We start from the raw sequence: 21,932 nt of genomic DNA on the forward strand, positions 1-21,932 counted from the left end.
GCCAGAAGTCCTGGCTTCTCATCTAAGCAGCTGCGGGGGGCAAGGGGGGAGGCAGCTAGATCCCCCCAGCAGACTTCTGGAGTTTTCCATGCGCTACGTGTTGGCCATCCATTACTTCATAGCCATTCCTGCTGTCTGGCACAGAGAAAAAGCAGATGGCAAGGAACTGTGGCACTGTCAGATCCGATCAGACCCAGCTGGTGTTTTTACCCAGAGTTGGGGGGGGGGGGAGTGGATGTGATCTGGATTACATCCCAACCTGCAATGACCGTATCTGCGTTGCGTGCAGAAGGTCTTAAGTTCAAACCCTGACATCTCCAGGTAGGGCTGTGAAGGGAGCACTGCCTGAAACACAGGAGAACCACTGCCAGTCAGTGTAGACAATGCCTGTCTCTCTTTCTGCATCCATTTTGTGTTATGCCACTCCATGGCAGCCATTTTGGGACTGGTGCCATGGCACTTTCTCAAAATTCCGAATGTGCCCACTGGCCTAGGAAAGCTGGTGACCCCTGCTGAACAGTCTAACATACTATTTCCATATCTTCCATATCAGCCAGCTCTGAGCCTTGAACCTGCCTGGATCAGTGCTAGATGCAAGGTTCATGACAAAAATAGCCTCCCATTGGCTTCGTTGGAGGCAGGGTGAGGAGGTTAGTCCATGGGCCAGGGGCAGATCCCCCCTGGACCACATCTAGCCCATGGGCTGGAAGTTCCCCATCCCGGCTCTTACCATTATACTCGGACTCCAATGTTTGGCTGGCAGCAGCTTCCTCCAGCTCCACACCCGTGTAGAAGTGAAGCCAGAACAACAATTGCTTGAGATTGTGATCACAGCGACTGTTGTAAAAACCAAGCAGTCATTCCAGAGATGTATCCAAATTCAAACCTGTATTTCAGCCAAAATCTATTCATCATAACCAGAGTCACTTTCCAAACTGAGAGTGGAAGCCTGAATGTATAGAAATTATATGTTTAATGTACATGACATAATCCCCCAAGTTGGCAATCAGTTTCAGTTTCCAGAAAAGACTTGGATATTATCCTGCTTGAGCATGAAAGATTATCCTCAAGTCCGTGTTCTTCTGGACCGTGGATTGGCATCTGTGGTGTGCTGGAGTTCGTTAGAGATGATAGTACAAAGTCTTCCAGCAGGAGAGTCTGACCTGGTGAGAAAAAAGACTTTGTTTACCCCTTGGAGGCAGAGAGATGGGGTGGGGGCTCCAAAAGCCCTTTTAACCATGCATTCATCATGATTTGCATTCATGTTGGTATTGGAGCAGCTACACACGATTCCACTTTCAGGACACTTTGGTGGCATCCACACACGTATAAAAACCATTCTAAAAATGCTTTTTAAAAAAGCGTTTTTAAAAAATGGATTGAATTTTCCATAAGGCTCACCATCGCCATCTAGTGTCACATTGTATATTGCACTTAAATGTTTTATTTGCAGCTGTATAGCTGAGTCCTTTGTACCTGCAAAAGTGTGGTGGACATACTCCTTTGTTTCCAATCAATGCATCACCTGCAAATTCCTGCTGAAATCCTGTACCTTTTTACACAATAAATGTTCTGGCTTATTTCTGAACCTTCATTTGTTGCGCTACAGGGTAATTCTTGGGCCTGGAGGTGGCTTCTAGACCAAGCATCTGTTCTGTGGCAGATTCTTTTCCAAATGTTCACAGACTGTACGTTCAGCCCGGATAAGGAGCCTTGCAATTTAAAATGCTCTAGAGCTGGACAGAAATATTACTCCCGATAACCTCTAAATCAGAGTGATTATGCTAGCCAAAATATTTGTGTTTCAGGGATATTAATGAGCATAGCCACACACACAAACATCTCGCAAAATTTAAAATATGCAAGGGGCCAGTGATCCGGATGAACTATTTTGCAAGATATTTCTCAGGAGGAGGGGGAATAAAGGGCAGAATGGGCTGTTTAAAACAAGACTCTTGACCACTTAAAGGAATACTAGCTTATTAACTGTATACCCTTGAATTGACTATTTAACCATCTCCATTTTACATAAATTTCATACTCCCAAAGCCTCAGCAAAAATACTTTTTTTAATATATTGAAGGAAATGTGCGAGGCAAGGAGGGGACATTTTAAAGTCTGTTTTCAAAGATGGACTTCAGTTTCATTTAATATCCCAAACTTTTGGGGGCCTACAACATTTCCCAGACTTTGGCCCAAGATGAAGTGACATAAAGACAGGATGTCCAAAGTGTGGGGGGGGGGGGGAGAGAGAGAAAGAGGCACATTGAATATGTAAGAAACAAATTCACCTGGGCAGAGATCCAAGTCAGAAAATATTGTTGCACGCCACCCCAGTCTCTGAGTGGTGCAAGATTCCAGGGGTTCCAAGCACTTACCCAAGGATCAGTTTCTGTGGAATGAGGGATACCAGAGACTGTGGTGTCTTTATGCTATATGGTTTATTTATGCATACAGTGGACGCTTGGGTTGTGAACGTGATCCATGCGGGATGCACGTTCGCAACCCACAGCGTTTGCAACCTGCAGCGGCGCACCTGCGCATGCGCAGGTTGCGATTCAGCGCTTCTGCGCATGCACAAAGTGCAATATAGCACTTCTGTGCGTGTGTGACCACCGAAACCCGGAAGTAACCCGTTCTGGTACTTCTGGGTTTCGGCGGTCCATAACCCGAAAAAATGCAACCTGAAGCATCTGTAACCCGAGGTATGACTGTATGTGTAGCCTGAGCCTACGTTGGAGGGGCTCACAGCATTAACACCCTAAAAGGGTCTTGATTCTCTCATAGCCACAGCCTTGGATTCGAACAGAAATCAGACATGTCTCTCCCTCTCAGGCTTCTGCCTGCAGCCTGCTTCTAACTTCTAGTCCTCTCACACCCCTCAACTCTGGCTTTTGTCCTTCCAACTACTAGCCAGTTGAGGGAGGGAAGCCCACCCATTTTCCGTCTGGCACAGAGCTACTTCCTTCATTACCTTAACAACCTGTACCTAGGAGTCATTACCAAGAAGATTGCCTGGCTATCCCAACAATTGAATCCTTTTTGGATCCAGGAATTAGAAGGGACTCGGGAGGGATGCAGGTGGTGGGAGGGACACGGGTGGCGCTGTGGGTTAAACCACAGAGTCTAGGACTTGCCCATCAGAAGGTCGGCAGTTCGAATCCCCGTGACGGGGTGAGCTCCCGTCGCTCGGTCCCTGCTCTTGCCAACCTAGCAGTTTGAAAGCAAGTGCAAGTAGATAAATAGATACTGCTCCAGCGGGAAGGTAAACGGCATTTCTGTGCGCTGCTCTGGTTCGCCAGAAGCAGCTTAGTCATGCTGGCCACATGACCTGGAAACTGTATGCCAGCTCCCTCGGCCAATAAAGCGAGATGAGCGCCGCAACCCCAGAGTCGGTCACGACTGGACCTAATGGTCAGGGGTCCCTTTACCTTTACCTTTACCTTTACAGGCATGCAGCCTAACCCCCCCACCCCCAAACTCACAACAACGTAGAGCTGGGAATCAAATCCGCCTTCCCCCACTTCGAAATCACATCATGCCAAATTCCTTCTTCTTATGCCAGGAGGCCCCCAACATAGCTGGAACTCTGAAGCAGGAAGTGCTGGGACTTTGTTATTAGATGGAAGATGACTAGATAAAACACTGAACTCCTCTAAGAGGCTCCTACAGCCACAGTTAATGACTTATTTTCCCCCCACCCGACTCCACATTTCTCCTGTCAGCAATTCTATGTGAAACTGCACCATGTTAGCAATTCTCATCCCAAAAAACACTAGGGGTGTGCACAGGCCCCAGGCTTCACTTAAAAAAAAAAATTCTATATGTTTATTCTTTGCTCTGTAGTTTGGGTTCTGAGCCATTGTGTCAAAATGAAACCCCGTGTTCCCTCTTCACTCTTTATGCAGTTCTAAAAACTCTTATAACGTTTTTCCCCATTTGGCAGAAACAGATGAAATTTGCCAGCACAATAACTCCTCCAGAGTGGATTAAGGCTGCCAAATTGCAGACAAATAAGCTCAGAGACTTTTGTGAAGGGAATTAAAGTGATTTACTTTACTCCATGAGCCATATTAGGTCAATGCTTTTATTAGGCCAAGTAAAACACCAAAATCGATGTTAGTTTCACATTTTTGAAGGGAGCAGGGTTTGTTTGTTGCACTTTCTTTTCCTAAAATAATGAAGGGTGGCTGAGTAGCTTGTATATTTAAATATATATATATATGCAGCTTCCTGCTGGCTGTCTTGACTTTCCACGTACTTTTTTAGTGTTGGGAGAGGATGCCCTTCAGTAGGCATTATAGGTAAAAATATACTTAGTACTGACTGGGGTGTGATTGTCCGCTAACAGTGATTAGGTGTTCTGGAGTATTTTTTTTCCTCCCATGCAGAGCTGCAGATTATTATTTTTTAAGTTAAATTAAACTTTTAACTTAAAAAAAGCCACAAACTCCTCTGCTGCTCTGCTTTAACAAATGAAAATTAAAAAAAAATCACCAGAACTCTTTAGTGCATCAAAGCCTATTGACCTAGAGCACTGGTTTTTCACCTTTGGGAGGGGTTCACGAGCCCTTCCAAGAATCTGATTAAAGCTATGGACCCCCTCCTTAGAAAAATGCAGATACAAAATATTGCATACATTTTATTTTATTACATGGGTTGCACCCAGTTTATGGGTGCCTAATAATGGATGCCCTAGGGTTAAAAACTCCTGAACCAGAGTAAAGGAACATAGGCATAGAAGAACACAGAGAGGCAGCACAGAGAAAAGTGAGGAGTACAGAACAACAGCCGCATGAGGCTTTGTGTGGGCACATTGTTGACATTGTGGTTTGATTCGGAAAGGGGAAAAATAACTGTGGTTTGCCTTGTTGTCCAGTCCCAACACAGAGTGGTTGTACACACCGCCCCCCCCCCCAGCAAACACTGGTATCCACTGTGTTTTGTGGAGGCTAAGGACATAGATGTACAGTGGTACCTCAGGTTACATATGCTTCAGGTTAAATACGCTTCAGGTTACAGACTATGCTAACCCAGAAATAGTGCTTCAGGTTAAGAACTTTGCTTCAGGATAAGAACAGAAATCGTGCTCCGGCGGCGCGGCAGCAGGAGGCCCCATTAACTAAAGTGGTGCTTCAGGTTAAGAACAGTTTCAGGTTAAGAACGGACCTCCGGAAAGAATTAAGTACTTAACCAGAGGTACCACTGTAATTACTATCATGGGCACTACCCAATAGATCACCCTTCACCAGGTCTTCCCTCACATTAAGTGCTGACAATTATTATTATTATTATTATTATTATTATTATTATTATTATTTATTTTATTTTATGGGGGAGGGCAATAAATAATTCTGTTAGGTACTTCTGGAGCTCTAACCAGGAATCCCATGGCAAGTAAGTCTACCAGGACCCACTGACAGGAGGGGACCCATCATAGGTCCCTTCACCCAAGCCCCTTTCAGTCCTTAAGCCCCACCCACAGAGAAACCAACTACAGTCTGAAATGTGCATCCTCTTGCTCGGAAATTGGCATGTTTTACAGGTTTCGTGTGCACTGACACAAACAAAGGAACCTCTTCCATTTGGTCTAGCTTTTCCCCATCTTATTTTGGATGCAGGAGGCTGGGATTCCTCAGACCAGACCTATGCAGACAAGTGACGCTCAAACTGTTCATTCAAAGTTTCTTTAGTGACATGTAGAAGGGACCAACCAGCATTTATGCAACTGGGAACGTGCAGGGATATAGAGAAGTTGTTGTGTTTAGAAAAGAATAAGAGAAAAGGGAGATACCGTAAATCACAATCTGTGTGGGATTCCATGGAATGGAGCCATAAACATTTATTGGAACAAATACGCTCCTAATTACCCTTGTAGGTTAGAGCAGTAGATCTTCCCGAAACACAGTTTTAAAAAATGTTTGGGATTCTACTCAGAACGTCTCTACAAATGAAACTGATTTGTAAAAAATGTTACTAGAAAAAAAAGAGAGAGAGATTGCACATACTTTTGTAAACCAAGAAAATCTTTAATAAAAATACATTTTAAAAAAGAAAAAAAGAAAGGGCAGTTTTGGAGAACAGGTTTCGAGTAAAAGGGAAGTCCTACGTCTAGACAAAGCAGATGTGACGGGTGTGTTTTGCAGTGGCTGTTGAATGTGAGTTGTGGACCATGCAGCTGCTGGGTAAAATCAACTGTGAGGTCTCAGGTGACCTGCCAGGGCTATTTTAAGGATTAAGGGAATATATGTATATTAGGTGAGCTAGCCTTAAATGGGGGTTTAAACTTGGGTTTATTATGGACCCCCTCTAGCTGGGACCTGGCCTGAAACAGGCTATCTTTGCTCAATGTGTGATGTAAGTACAGTGGTACCTCTGGATGCGAACGGGATCCGTTCCGGAGCCCTGTTTGCATCCTGAGTAGAATGAAAGACATGACTGCGTGGATCGCGTTTTGCCGCTTCCGCGCAAGTGCGTGACGTCATTTTGAGCATCTGCGCATGCGCGAGTGGTGATTCCCAGAAGTAACGTGCTCCGTTACTTCCAGGTTGACATGGAGCGTAACTTGAAAACGCTCAACCTGAAGCACATTTAACCCAAGGTATGACTGTGCAACTGTAGGGGACATGGGTGGCGCTGTGGGTTAAACCACAGAGCCTAGGACTTGCCGATCAGAAGGTTGGCGGTTCGAATCCCCACGACGGGGGTGAGCTCCCGTTGCTCGGTCCCTGCTCCTGCCAACCTAGCAGTTCGAAAGCACATCAAAGTGCAAGTAGATAAATAGGTGCCGCTCCGGTGGGAAGGTAAACGGCGTTTCCGTGCGCTGCTCTGGTTCGCCAGAAGCGGCTTAGTCATGCTGGCCACGTGACCCGGAAGCTGTACGCCGGCTCCTTCGGCCAATAAAGCAAGATGAGCGCCACAACCCCAGAGTCGGCCACAACTGGACCTAATGGTCAGGGGTCCCTTTACCTATGACTGGGAGATAGCTATCCAGCCTCTGCTTAAATACCTCAGGGAAGGAGAACCCCCCTTTAGCCATTTGTTAACAGCCCCTTGCTATCAAGAACATTCCCCTAATGTTTTGCTTCAATCTGCTTCCCTGATGTTTAGGGTTTATGCTTTTGTCATGGCGCATGCACCTATTATGAAGGCTAAACATTAATGCTAAGTTCTCCCATGCCAATTGTCCCTGCTTTGGGGAAATTTTCTTCCTGAGCTCCTGCTTTATCACTGAAGCAGGATTTCTTGTGCAGTCATATCCCAGGTGCCAATTTTGGAAACAGAAACCCTTGTTTCTTTCTCTTATCCAGCTGGATGGCAGAGGGGGTGGTTGTGGACAGGAGTGTGCTGGAGAAAAGCAGAGCGATCCAAACTTTGGAGTGTACATTCTTGCGGTGTAATTATCTCATCAGAAGTGGAGCTTGACTCAGTGAGCAGAGAGACAAAGCATCTTTAAATGAAGCCAGGCTGTGTTCCAAAAACCTGTAGGGGGGCAAGAGAGGAGGGAGATGGTGGGAGGGTTTAAAAAACAATAATAATAAAACTTCCTGCAGTGGTCAGGAGGACGTGAGCCAGGGATTGGAGAAGCAATTGACGGGGCTTCCCTGCATGCAGACACGGAGTGCTTGAAGGCTGTCTCCTATCACACTTCTTCAGAGGAAGGTGCAATAGGTCACAGCGTGGGACTGAAGGAGCTCAGATACACAGGGAAGCTTTCTGAGGCAGGACTGGAATATGAGGAGCTGGGGAGCACTGGCATATCTCTTCTTCTTCCCTGTTTGGGCAGGGGTGAATCCAGTGGTTCTAGGACTTGGCCCCCATGTGAAGGGGAAGGATGCTCCTGCAAGGCACCTCCAGCACCAGCTGCAGCATGGCTCCTGCACCTACACTTTCCTGCTGCCAGAGCTTGGGGGCTGTGACTCGCCTGCTGCCGAATACCAGGTTTCCAACTCACTCCAGAGGGATGCTCCCTCCCTAGCCGAGGCCAAGTGGCCAGTAAAGAGGCTTCAGCAGCTGGAAAACATCATGGAAAATAACACCCAGTGGCTACAGAAGGTAAGACCAGGGGCTTGGATCTGCAAGGGACTGTCATGTCCTCCTAGGCTGTGCATACAGCATACATTCAAAGCACATCCCACCACCCTAAGAATTCTGAGAACTGTAGTTTGTTGAGGGTGCTGGGAATTATAGCCCTGTAAGAGGGTAAACTACATTTTCCAGGATCCTTTGTGTGTGCTTTAAATATATGATCAGTGGTTCCCAACCTTTTTTTGTCCATTACTCACCTAAGTATGTCTAAAATCCTGATTCCCTCCACACACCCCATGACATAGAATTCTTATTATTCAAAAAGTGAACTCCTGTTCACGTGGAGGAAGCCTAAAAGGCCATTAACTGTTAATAACTCATTATGGGGTTTCTGGATAGCCTCCCATCCAGGCACTGACTGGACCCAGATCTACTTTGCTTCAGGAAGGTTGCAGCATCATACCTCCAGCCCCCTTGTGCAACAGAATCCGGGGAGATCTGTATAAGTCATCTGAAGATCCACAAAGAACACAATCAGGTGGTGAGATCTCCTGTACATTAGCATTAATGAATGCTGCATAAGAGACTGGGCATAGCTGAGTGTGGTGTGAACATGCACCTAGAGTGTCACAATGTGACTAAAAGACTGAGTTGTGAACTGGAAAATCTCTTTGAATCTTGCTTTTGCCTTGAACTGGGAATGGGTGAATCTGTCAGTTTCAGTTTCCCTAGGTTTATCATTTTTTCACTCTTAAGTTCAATTCTCTACAGTTTATGATTTTTTTAAAAAAAAGGCTGCATGAATATTCACCAGCATTTTAGTATTTCTCCTAATATGCACATCTTTGTGTCCAATTTTGCCAAATAAATACGTTTTTTATGAAGCAACTTCCCCTAATATAACGCATTTTTATGCACACTTTACTCTTCAGCCATGGATCAGGACTCACAGGCAGGTCACAAAGCCACACCAGGTGGGTCACAGCAAAGCTGTTGATGCCCTGTTGGATTCTAGCTTATGCTGACCAAAGAAGCACAACATGCATGTCTGGGCCAGAACACATTCTTCTGATCAGATGCTTTTTGTCAATTTCCACAAGTGCTGCAATGTGGCAAGAGAAAGGCAGAATATCTATCATCTACCATCTATCTATCTATCTATTGCTATCTTTGTGGCCACCCACATTCTCATGCCTTTCTCCTGTCACACTGTGGGGCTAGTTTTCATTTAGTAGCAACACTAAGGTAATATGTATATTGCTCTGTGATTTTCCATGTTAGGGTTAAACAGCATACATTATTAGCATTATTAAGTCTAAATCAAAAGTATAAATGTGAATGCTTCACCTACAAAGCAACCTGCTGATCAAGGTACCGGAGCATACTAGGTATTCCCCTGCACCCAGTCAGTTGGCAACCCTAATCTAAAACAGTGACGGATGTGACTCAGGAATACGCAGTAAGATGACCACAGTGACTCCTCTGCTTGTAACCTCATCCAACATTTTAACGATTAATCAAGAGCAGGCAGTTTCCCCACAGTGAATGTGCATGTGCCTCTGTCATTTTCAAATTGCTTTATTGCTGCTCTTGTTCTTAAAATAACAGTGCAACTGGCTTTTCAGCTATGCACATGCAGAACAGTGGTGGGGAAGAAGAATGACAGATGCAAAAGGGGGGGGGGAGAGGGGGCAATGTACTTTAGGAATGCATTGCATATACTGCTCTTTTTCCAGCCTAGCATTTTGATATGCATGTGGACATTTTCATGACTCTGTAATTATATCATTTGAAATACATTCTCTTGAAAGTTCTCAGTACAGGCCCGGTAACTAGAAAGTGACCGTCCGGTGGCATTAATATCCTTAGATACCCATGTGGCAGTTGCTCTCCCTGCCAGAATACTATTCCCCTTTGCTTCAGCTGTTTGAGGGCAGCAGGCGGAAGATGCTTTCTTCAGGATGAGACACAGGCTTAGGATGGAAGAGTGGTTACACATGAGCATTCCACATGGAGGTATCTATCAGCTACGGAGACCCAATTGCATGCATTGGGTTGACCCTGAGGTCTACAACCATCATATTTCTTTAGGAAGGGGGCAGGGAAGGGTGAAACGATTGTTGTATGATTCTGTCAGGGCTGGCCCACTCATGAGGCAAGATGAGGCGACTGTTTTGGGCAGCAGGATTCACAGGGGCAACAGATCCAGTCTCCAAGGAACGCATTGCCTGCTGCTGCAATGGTAGAACCAACAGCTACAGTGTACTCCTTGGAGGCTGGATCTGCTGTGTCATCAGCAGCCCGCACCCCAATGCCACCTCTACAGCAGCCTCTTGGGGTATCCTAGGGATTGCATGCACTTAGCGTGAGGTTGATTTGATTCCCCCCTTGTTCCCAAAATAGATCTTTATCCCCCCCGCCATGTTCATTCACTCCATATTCCCTGGTGGGGGGAGCATTTTGTGGTTTGCCTCGGGTGCCAAAATGTCTTTAGCCAGCCCTGGGTTTTGCTCTGGCGATACCCCATTGACAAGCGAAAGTTAAGATAGTCTGTGGGACCCTTAGCAAATCTGGGTCCAGACAGCTCCCTAACTGCGCCCCCTCCGCAACCTCTGGCGCCAAGCCTGCTCTCTAATTACAAGTTTTTGGTCGGGCAATCTTGTTTCCAAAGGACTCTACTTCCTGCCCTGTTTTATTTGTGACACTCAGAACAATCTGTCCGCCCTATAATTCCTGCCCATTAGCCAGCACTGCAGTAACCAGGGATGTAGCCTTTAACTATAGAAATGAGAGAGCTTTGGGGGCCTTATTAGACAATGCTCTTAAAAACATTTGAAGGTTCCCATTCTCTGGGGTTTATTGGAAAAGTTTTCCTCTTCATCAGGAAATCTTCTAGAATCAGTAGGAGGTTAGAGATAAAACAAATGTATTTGGGGGAGATATTCTGGACTGAATCACGTACCTTGGCCATAATAATAATAATAATAATAATAATAATAATAATAATAATAATTTATTATTTATACCCCGCCCATCTGGCTGGGCCTCCCCAGCCACTCTGGGCGGCTTCCATAAAAACCAAAAATACAGTAAAATGTCACACGTTAAAAACTTCCCTGAACAGGGCTGCCTTAAGATGTCTCCTGAATGTCAGGTAGTTGTTTATCGCTTTGACATCTGCTGGAAGGGCGTTCCACAGGGCGGGCGCCACTACCGAGAAGGCCCTCTGCCTGGTTCCCTGTAGCTTTGCTTCTCGCAGTGAGGGAACCGCCAGAAGGCCCTCGGCGCTGGACCTCAGCGTCCGGGCAGACTGATGGGGGTGGAGACGCTCCTTCAGGTATACTGGACCGAGGCCGTTTAGGGCTTTAAAGGTCAGCACCAACACTTTGAATTGTGCTCGGAAACGTACTGGGAGCCAATGCAGGTCTTTCAAGACCGGTGTTATATGGTCTCGGCGGCCGCTCCCAGTCACCAGTCTAGCTGCCGCATTCTGGATTAGTTGTAGTTTCCGCGTCACCTTCAAAGGTAGCCCCACGTAGAGCGCATTGCAGTAGTCCAAGCGGGAGATAACCAGAGCATGCACCACTCTGGCGAGACAGTCCGCAGGCAGATAGGGTCTCAGCCTACGTACCAGATGGAGCTGGTAAACAGCTGCCCTGGACACAGATTTGACCTGTGCCTCCATGGACAGCTGTGAGTCCAAAATGACTCCCAGGCTGCGCACCTGGTCCTTCAGGGGCACAGTTACCCCATTCAGGACCAGGGAATCCTCCACACCTGCCCGCCTCCTGTCCCCCCAAAACAGTACTTCTGTCTTGTCAGGATTCAACCTCAATCTGTTAGCCGCCATCCATCCTCCAACCGCCTCCAGACACTCACACAGGACCTTCACCGCCTTCACTGGTTCTGATTTAAAAGAGAGGTAGAGCTGGGTGTCATCCGCATACTGATGGACACCCAGCCCAAACCTCCTGATGATCTCTCCCAGCGGCTTCATATAGATGTTAAAAAGCATGGGGGAGAGGACAGAACCCTGAGGCACCCCACAAGTGAGGGCCCAAGGGTCTGAACACTCATCCCCCACCACCACTTTCTGAACACGGCCCAGGAGGAAGGAGCGGAACCACTGTATGACAGTGCCCCCAGCTCCCAGCCCCTCAAGACGGTCCAGAAGGATGCTATGGTCGATGGTATCAAACGCCGCTGAGAGATCCAGCAGAACTAGGAAACAGCTCTCACCTTTGTCCCTAGCCCGCCGGAGATCATCAACCAGTGCGACCAAGGCAGTTTCAGTCCCATGATGAGGCCTGAATCCCGACTGGAAGGGATCCAAATGGTCCGCTTCTTCCAGGCGTGCCTGGAGTTGTTCAGCAACCACTCGCTCAATCACCTTGCCCAGGAATGGAAGATTTGAGACTGGGCGATAGTTGGCCATCGTGGCCGCATCTAAAGATGGTTTTTTAAGAAGCGGTTTAATAACCGCCTCTTTCAGCGGGTCTGGGAAGGCTCCCTCACGGAGGGAAGCATTCACCACCCCACGAAGCCCATCGCCCAGTCCTTCCCGGCTAGCTTTTATAAGCCAGGATGGGCAAGGATCCAGGAGACAGGTGGTTGGTTTCACTCGTCCAAGCAGCCTGTCCACATCCTCGGAGGTAACAGATTGAAATTGATCCCACTCAACTTGACTAGACAGAACTCTAGCACTCTCCCGCCCCGGCCCTGCTCCCACGGTGGAGTCTACTTCTTCCCGAATCTGGGCGATTTTATCTGCAAAAAACTTTGCAAAATCATTGCAGGAGAACATGTGGCCCGTACTGGGCCCCGATGTTGCAGGTGGTTCCGCTAAATTGTGAACCACCTGAAAAAGTCTCCTGCTGCTGTTTTCTGCAGATGCAATAGAGGCGGTGAAGAAATTCTTCTTCGCCGTCGCTATCGCCACTTGGTAGGCTCGACGTTGAGCTCTAACCTGTGTCCGGTCAGATTCGGAATGAGTTATCCGCCACCGGCGCTCTAGCCGTCTCAACGATTGTTTCATTACCCTCAGATCCGTGGAAAACCACGGGGCTGTCCGGGCTCCATGCAATCGGAGAGGGCGCTTCGGAGCCAAACAGTCAATAGCCCTGGTTAACTCCACATTCCAGCGGGCCACCAGGGAATCGGCTGAAAGGCCATCAACATGGGATAAAGCATCCCCTACCACTCTCTGGAAACCATTTGGATCCATTAAGTGGCGGGGGCGGACCATCCGAATTGGTCCCACCTCCCTGCAGAGGGGATGGGTCGCATGTATGTTTCTAAGTTGTGTAGGAGGAACTGCTTTCACTGGAGATAAATTTTATTTGCTTCCTGAAAAAAGGAGCATGTTGTCATTTTAACATTCATTTTGACAGGTTTGAATGATAGGTTGCCTTTCTGTATGCTGCTCACCTCTTCTCAGTTCTGGCAATATTGCTTTACACCTAACATAGCAGTGCCTTGACTCCAGCTCCCATCAGCCTCAGCCAGAACAGTCAGGGATGATAGGAGCTGTAGTCTAACAGCATCTGTTGGGCCACAGCTTCTCTTCTGTTAAGAGGTGGGATCTGGATCAGCAATTCCTCAGCCAATCTAAAACCGTACCTATGGAAGGATCCTGACTTTCATTCCACCAGCACTGAACTGGGTCTGCAAGCTAATAGGAAAAAGTGCAGATGAGCCAAAATAGGAAGGCTGCAGTCCATTGGTCTGCATAGAGCGCCAAAAGGCTCTCCAAACTAAGGGTTTATCCACACATCTGTTCATCCTGTAAGTTATTCTGTTTGTCCCGTGATTTCTGGTCATGGGTCCAAGAGGTTTCAGTTTTGTCCCTCTGTTTTCCCTGGGAAAAACCCCTGTTTACTGCTGGACCAGAACAAATACCATTCCACAGAAAACCCGTTGACATCTGTTACAATTCAGCAGTAGACAGCAGGTTTTCCTGGGGAAAGCAGTGGGGCAAAAAACCTCACTAAGATTTCTGGTCTTGTGCCCAGAAATCACGTGACAAACTAAAGTGTGGATGAGCCCTAATGAGCAACAAAATGGCAAATTAATGTTCAGTGTAGGTGTAAAATGATGCTCATATCTCACCCTTTTAGAATATACGGCATACAATTCTAGTTGCCTCATCTCAAAAGGAGGCAAGGAAGTAGAAAATATAAGCTAAAAGATCAGGGAATTAAGAATATATTTTGTATGAGAGAAGGCTAATGTATTTGGGGTTTTTTAATTGCAGGGGCAGACAACTGAGAGGCAACACAATAGAGGTTGACTGAATTATGGAATCGGTTGTATGAAGAAAGGGAAGAAGAAGAAGAAGAAGAAGTTTGCAATAATAGGAAGTCCAGGGTGGGGGGCGAATCTGGTGGGATGATCATGTTTGTACATGTGTTGGCCAAATCATCTGCGTAAACAGAGAGGAAAGAAAAAAAATATTATGCAAAGAGCTTCTGAGAACTGAAAGCCAAATATATATCTCATTGTTTGCAAGGAAACATCTTTTAGTTTAAAAAAAAAATCAGACAACCATTGTTGAAAACAAGCCATGGGAAACTGTTTTCATGCTGATGATCTGAAACTGCTGTGCAATCATACACATGTGCTGCTTTTGTTTTGGCAGAGAGGTTTATAGGGTGGTCATGTTGCCGATTATCAGGAACATAGTTTCCAGGTGCCAAAATGTACTTGTAAATATTGGTTGATATTTTACACAATGATTTGAAGAGTGAAGATGTGACATTAATTCTGCACACTTTTCTTATGCAAATAGCAGTAAGTCTGAGTTGGTCCCAGGAATGTGGGACAAATAAGAAGGGGGAGTTTGACTACACACTTCCTTTAGTGCCACGTTTATAAGCACAGGTCCGGGCTGTCCAGGTCCAAGCGGTTGCTTTTTTGTCTCAGTGAAAACCCACATTTTACCGCTGAATTGGAGTGAACAGCAGTCAGGCTTTCCACAGGACACTTGCCTGCCCTAAGTAATTGCTAGACAAGTTGCTAGACGAAGCTTCAGGTAAATGAAAGAACAGGGGTGAAAATCAGGGACAAATATAAGCTTAGAAAATTAAGCCCCACATTTTCAGCTATAAACTAAGGTTGGCATAGATCTTCCATTGGTTTTAGGGAAGAAGAAAGCAACCTAGAGGTTGGTCTGCTTCCATTTTTCGGAAGTCATGGTGCATGTGTGATGGAGTATTGAGTCCTCCTCCTAAGTACAAACTTTTATTATCTCCCCCCCCAAACAGCTGGAGAACTATATCCAGGGTAGTGTGAGAATGGAAACATCTGACAACCACATCAGTGCTGTGCAGAACCACACAGCGGCCATGTTGGAAATTGGCACCAGCCTTCTGAACCAAACAGCTGAGCAGACTCGCAAGCTCACTGATGTAGAGATGCAGGTAAGCTGTGCTGCTATTTAGGGAAGGCAGAGCAGAAAACTCTGAACCCCCTTTTTCTCCACTTCAGATCGCATGTGATTATTTTTTCAGGAGCCCTTGTATTTCTTGCCAACGTGGATTCTACAGGCAAGGAGTTGTTACAGACAATTAAATAGGCCATGGAAGTTGGTCCATTAGGAAAAATGGGGCACTGCCCCACCAAGCTCAGTCTGCCTCCAGCCAGCCCCCTACCTCAACGCCCCCTTACTCACAACCAGTACAAGAGGTGACACTGGCTGGCTTCTTCCTCCTCAGTGCCACCTTTGTGAAATTCAGCAAGGTGGATGATGTGGACAAAACCTGAATTAGTTGGCTCCACCTATAATTTGCTCTGGCTCCGCCTACTTTTTGCCTCTCTACTTCCCTCCCTCACTGTTGAGCTGCTTGTTTTCCCCTCTACTCTCACCAACCAGGTTTTCACCCAGACCTCGCGGCTAGAAATCCAAGTACTGGAAAACTCCCTTTCTACCAACAAGCTTGAGAAACAGCTGCTGCTGCAGACTCAGGAGATCAGCAAACTTCAAGAGAGGAACAGGTCAGAGCTGTGCTTGCATCGTGCAGAACAAATCAAGGCAAAGTAATAGAATCCATGCATGTTTGTGTAATTTTACTCTGGTTGCAGAATTTTTGATGTCTAGCTGTCAGGCCTGGCCATGTCATGAGACACACTGAGCAACTTGCCTCAGGTGGCAGACTGGGATGGGCAGCAGCCTCTGCTGGACTGCCAGAATGAGCATGCCCAATTGCCACTCACTGCTTGCCACTCAAGCTCCCATGATCAGCAGCTGCTTGGCAAGATACTGTTGAAACCTTGCAAGACTTCTTAGCAGTGTCTGCAGTAAGTATCAGCTGATGACACTGTGAGGTGGGGTAGCAGGAGGGTCCTAGGTCGTCTCAGGTGAGAAAGAGCAGGCAAGTTCATATGGGAACAGGTGGTTCTTCATCTATCTTGGTACCAAACCCCTGATCATGTATTTTGTATTTTTCATAGATTGCTAACTACCTTGGGTACACTTTCTAAGACAGAAAGGTGGGGTATGAGTGTTTTAAAGGAAATAATGCAATTAATACTACTGGCCTGTATGTGGAGGATTCCTATTATCCTTTCCTTTCCCTTCCCTAGCTTCCTAGAGAAGAAGGTCCTGGCTATGGAGGGGAAACGTGAGGAAGAGCTTCAAGGCCTCAGGTCTGAGAAACAGGAGATGCAGAGGTTGCTGTCCAAGCAAGTGGACCTCGTTGGGCATCTGGAACAGCGTCTGGGCGCTGCCCTGGTCAACAACACAGTCCTCCAGAGACAGCAGGCCTCCCTGGCAGAGACTGTGAAGCTCTTGATAGGCTTGGCGTCCCAGTGCAACCGTAAGTAACTGTTTTCCCTGAAGTGATTTTTTCCCCCCAGGGCAATCCTGCTCTACTTATTCAGTGCACTTTGGGGCTGGTGTCAAAGGCTGCCATCTGCCAAGGCCCACATCCCAGTAGGGAGCCTGTTGATGTGAGCTCCTGAGACCTGCTGCAGTGAGGAGGCAGACTACCTGAGGGTAGGTGGGTGGGTGCGTGGGTGTTGCGTGGGAATCATCCACTGCAGACAAACATCTACAAGGAGATGGCTTCCTATCTGGTTGGCCACTGTGAGAGCAGGATACTGAATGAAATGGGCCTTTGGCCTGATCCAGCAGGGTTTTTCTTATGTTTTTAACTTTCTGAGTCTATGCCTACAAAAATGAATGCATGGACATTGCACAGATTGAAGACGGCTATACTGAAAGCACCTCTTTGTCTGACTCTTGCAGACATTTCTCACGTCCACCCAGAAGAGCAGAAGACATTCAAGGACTGTGCAGCTGCATACAGATCAGGGTTCACCGCCAGTGGCATCTACACACTGCAGTTCCCCAACACTACGGCCACGGCAAAAGTGAGTGCAGGCATCAGGGCCTAGACACACTAAGGATGGGGGCCCTGTGGCCCATCGGATGTTGCCAGACTCTCAACTCCCATCAGCATCACCAACAGTCAGGGATGATGGAAGTTGTAGTCCAGCAACATCTAGAGGAACATCTAGGAAGTGGGTGGTGGATGGTGTTAAGGGATGCTCTGCTACTCCTTTGCACCCATAGATGGACAGTTCCAGGCAAAGATGCTCTTAGGAAGAATTGTGTGCACACCCCTCTGAATTCCCTAGAATGTAGAAATCCTCCCTCCCTCCCTCCTGAAGCTCACTTTCCCACAGCACTTTTTGTCGGATTCTCAGGCCGCAGTCAGAGGTAACTGGCCACACTCCAGGCATTCAGCTTGAGATCCTTGTTGACCTTCCCGTCTGCGTCTCCCGGCAGGATACAGGCAAGGTCACTATCGGCGATCCCACTCAGAGTGAGAGGGACACACCACTCTCCCCTCTCCTCCCTGCCTCCCCAGGGAGGGGAAAGAGTCAGACAGAAATCTATTTACATCGCTTTATTTCTGTCATTGCAGCAGTACAGAGAAACACGTCTGCACTCTCCAGTCTCCAACAGTAGAGAGAGACTCCACCCCTGTACTTCCAGTACAGGTCAGATGACACTCTGAGCTAACATCCGGTGCTCAGTGCTGTGAATAGACTGCCCCTTTGTTCCAATAGTACAGTCCCAAACATCAACATCCTGTTTTGCATTCCAGCAACTTGCAGCTCGCTCTTGCATTGCTGCTTTTTCCTGACACTTTTCTCCACATATCCTACCTCTTAAACAACAACAACACAACAACCAACCCCCAGGGCTCTGAAACTGGAAGTGAACCTGCACCTGAGAAACTCACAATCTGTGGGTTCTTTGTCCAGCTCTGAATATGAGGTGTTAATGGATGATGCAGAATTGGAAGAGTTGTTGTCCCTTAGGGCACAGCTGAGGAACCTCAGGCCCAGCTGCAGCTTGTGGACATTTGTGAAGTTTCCCTTCCATTAATGTACGGCACTCCTTGCAGGTCCTCTGCGACATGGAGACCAGTGGAGGCGGCTGGACTGTAATCCAGCACAGGACGGATGGTTCTGTCGACTTTCAGCGCACCTGGAAGGAGTATAAACAGGTAAGGAAGCAGGTGGGCAGAGTAGTTTATCTCTTTTAAGGACCAGAGATGTACTTGATTTTTTTTTAAAGAGTTTTTTAAATCTAGCAGAGGCAGGTTCACTTAATTGCTTATGCCTGTGGCAGCTGCTGATACGATCCTGTGCTCTTCCTTATGTCCATGACAAAACCTATTCCAGCACCTATTGCACAGAGAACGAGTCAGACTCCGATGCAGTGAAACCACCTGCACAACTTCTGCAACTACTTTTTTATGTCAGCTCCAATTGTGCAACTAATTTGTATGCCAGATCTGTCTTTTCCCCTTTGAAGTGTCTCCTCCAATTTACTATGCTTATGGCAGCCATCAACATTTCTCATTGTCTTTCAAGTCCTGTCCACTGCTAGCCAGCCAGGGGTGTGTGGGTGTGTCTGTGTGGGTGTGTGGGTGTGTTCCAGCATAGTGGGGTAAGTGGTCATAAATCTCAGTGGGACTTGCCTAGGACAGCTTTGTAAATAAATTGGTATTCAAATGGGCCTTCTTCCATTTCTCTTTGAAACTGTTTGAAGTGTGACTCTACTACTCCCAGTGAGTGGGCAGCAGCAGAGCAAGCCGATCAAGTGCCTGGGGCAGTGTACGTCCAGGGGTGGGGTGAGCTGAGGCAGGATGTTCCGCGGGGCCTCCGAGGAGTCTGCCTGCCTCCTCCCACTCAGCTGCCCTACAGCCAGCGTGCATAAGCCACTGCGTCTCTCCCAGGAAAGACACATGGTTCGGGTGCACTGCAGGCCCCGCAGTGGGTGCCGCCCGGCATTTTGTCACCCCCCTCAATGGTGACACCCGGAGCGGCCCGCCCCCCACTGCACCCCCCTTCCTCCGCCCCTGGATGGGTAGTTCAGACAACCGTATACATGTAAAGGATCTCTCATATGAAAATGTTGGGGCCAGCAGGCAGGGATCGGTAGAGGGGGCTGAAAGCAGAGTTATTTGGATGATGATGAGTAAAATGAAAGTAATATTAAAAATAGGCTAGCCAACACAAAATGACAAATGAAGGTAATAGACAGGACAAAAGAGTAAGAAAAACCCTTTAACGGATAGAAAACCACATTGCCATCCTCAAAATTTGTAAATAAAATTTAAAAAAATTCAAAATGGAACAAACAACCCACCCACCCACCAACTCCAGGTCTAAACTATTAAAGTCTAAACTATTAAAATACCAAAAGAATGAGTGGGCCTTTCAAGTTGAGGCAAGTTGTGAAGGAGAAAATAAATTACAGCAAGGTGTAATTGCATAAGGTGAACCGAAGAAAAACCTTTGTTTGTTGAGAATACTGGTGCAGCAAGACCCTGGTGGGGTACTTACCTTAAGTTTTACAATTAGTTCGGGGGGGGGGGATTGAAGTGATTTGCAGAAATGTCACATTTCTCATTTACTAGCAAGGGTCATTTGCGAGTAGAATGAGAAATGAGCCGATTTTGCACTAGGAAATTCTGAAAGTGAGTGAAATAAAACTTTCCTGCAAGTTCAAACCCTAGTAAGGAGTAGGCTAGTTTCTCACAGAAAATGAGAAGAATAGAACCTGTACGTTTTGCTTCATATCTCAGGTTCTACAAATGCTAGAAACTATTTAAAAAGAAGCAGAGGCAGATTGCAAGTGGTGGCTTCTATCATTAGTAACTACCAAATGGAAATTTATTGTTTGTTTTGGAGGAACATTTGGTCCTCTGAATCCCTACCTGCAATTTGAAGTGGTACAGTCCTGACACAGGTTCACCACCTTAGTAGAAGCCAACCAGGTTGATTACCAGCTGGGATCCCCCCCCCCCCGCAATCTCTGCCAGGCGGGCTCTGTAGCCTCGGTTGAGCCTTTATGTGGTTCATTTGTGAACTGCTTTCCCTAAAATATCTCTAAGCAATTTCAAAGTAAAAGCATGAATAAAAACAGTTAGAAACATTGTCTAAGAGGTGAGACAGTCTTCTGTAACTTCTGTGATGTGCTGTATCAGGACTCTATTAATCTGTGCTTCCTCTGACATTTCCGTGTTTTTCTTGCAGGGCTTTGGGTCCCCACCTGGAGAGCATTGGCTGGGCAATGATTTCATACACTTACTCACCACACAAACTTCCTACTACCTTCATGTCAAACTCCAGGACTGGGAAAACAATGAGGCCTATGCCTTGTATGACCACTTCCATGTAGGGCCTGAGGAGCATAACTACCGGTGAGGAGCTTATTTCCTTGTGGTGCTAAAATAAGCACCTTAGTCAGGCAGGGAACAGGCTCCATGGCTGCTGACTGGCCCTAGTCCATGAAGGTCAGTTGAAATTTCAGGCCTAGCACCTCCACTAGTCCTACTCAGGAAGTGCTCTGGAAAGGTCCAGCCCTGAATACTACCAAACTTGCTGGACTCCAATTTAAAAATAAAACACAATTTTAAAAACCTCTTGGTGTTATTTCTTGGCGCTAGAACACCAGATTTTCTATTTCAGCCCTCCAACCAAATAATGTATACACAAATGTGCGTATTAGGGGCAAGTGTATTTTATTCCAAACCGTATTTTTAAAAAAGTTTATATTAGGTGAAATTTGCACTTAAGATGCTGGTGAATTTTCATGTGGACTAAAATACTAATAATCGCAAACTGTTAAGGAACTGTAGAGAACTGAATTAAGATTGGGGGAAATGAGAAACTGAAACTGTCCCGATTCGTCCATCCCTAGTCACATCTAGTTGGGCCCTAAAACCACAGTGTAGGACTAAGGAAGAGGTTGGGATAAGGGTTTGAGCACACCTTACTAAATGGTCTGCTCTGGACCGAAAGCATTCAGCTCTGTTAACACTGATTTAGAACTACTGAGAGCTGCTGGTAGCCATGCAAGTGCATGACCTCAGGTAGGAAAGAGATCTTCCTGGATTGCAGGAAAACAGGGATATACATAGTACAGAGATAAACAAAACGAGCAAACCACTTGCTTATGACACTGATGGCACAGCCCTACCACAGTCAGACTTTTTGAAATAGGCCAAGCAAGTATACCTTGTTTCATATTTCAGAGGAGAGGCAACCAACAGAGCATTGTAGCTGACAATGGTACGTCCCCCCTTTTGCCCCTGCAGGCTTTATGTCGGGAGATACAGTGGCACAGCTGGTCGCACGAGCAGCCTTAGTCCCTCAGGGACAGACTTCAGCACCAAGGACGTCGACAACGACAACTGTGCATGCAGGTGTGCACAGATGGCAGGTGGAGGTAATGAGCGGAAGGGGAGGGGAAGTGTGTGCCACACGACGCCTATATTGTGTTGCAAATTCATATGCCTCAGAGCACGGGTGACCAATCTGCTTGGGAAGAGTGACTTGGGGGGGGGGTTGCTTTAGGGTTTATGGGCAGAGTACCCCAACTTTCC

At 46.8% G+C, this 21,932-nt stretch overlaps 1 protein-coding gene across 4 annotated transcripts in view; it reads left to right on the forward strand.

Moving 5' to 3' along the window:
- Positions 1–21,932, forward strand: part of LOC308590229 (angiopoietin-2-like) — a 33,080-nt gene that overhangs the window by 7,744 nt on the left and 3,404 nt on the right. Inside the window, exons 1-10 of one of the 4 annotated variants that reach the window (XM_081200047.1) lie at positions 491–1,166; positions 1,610–1,688; positions 7,787–8,055; positions 15,291–15,446; positions 15,899–16,020; positions 16,609–16,841; positions 17,273–17,397; positions 18,441–18,542; positions 20,581–20,747; positions 21,645–21,775. In XM_081200047.1, coding sequence (XP_081056173.1) covers positions 954–1,166; positions 1,610–1,688; positions 7,787–8,055; positions 15,291–15,446; positions 15,899–16,020; positions 16,609–16,841; positions 17,273–17,397; positions 18,441–18,542; positions 20,581–20,747; positions 21,645–21,775 — 1,597 coding nt within the window. In that variant the 5' untranslated portion in view covers positions 491–953. Of the gene's footprint in view, positions 1–490; positions 1,167–1,609; positions 1,689–7,549; positions 8,056–15,290; positions 15,447–15,898; positions 16,021–16,608; positions 16,842–17,272; positions 17,398–18,440; positions 18,543–20,580; positions 20,748–21,644; positions 21,776–21,932 lie in introns of those variants that run through there. The other 3 variants (XM_081200049.1, XM_081200050.1, XM_081200048.1) reach the window with 3 other exon arrangements.

Source organism: Podarcis bocagei, assembly GCF_964188305.1.
Source record: "Podarcis bocagei genome assembly, chromosome: 7".
NCBI classification, from domain to species: Eukaryota; Metazoa; Chordata; class Lepidosauria; order Squamata; family Lacertidae; genus Podarcis; species Podarcis bocagei.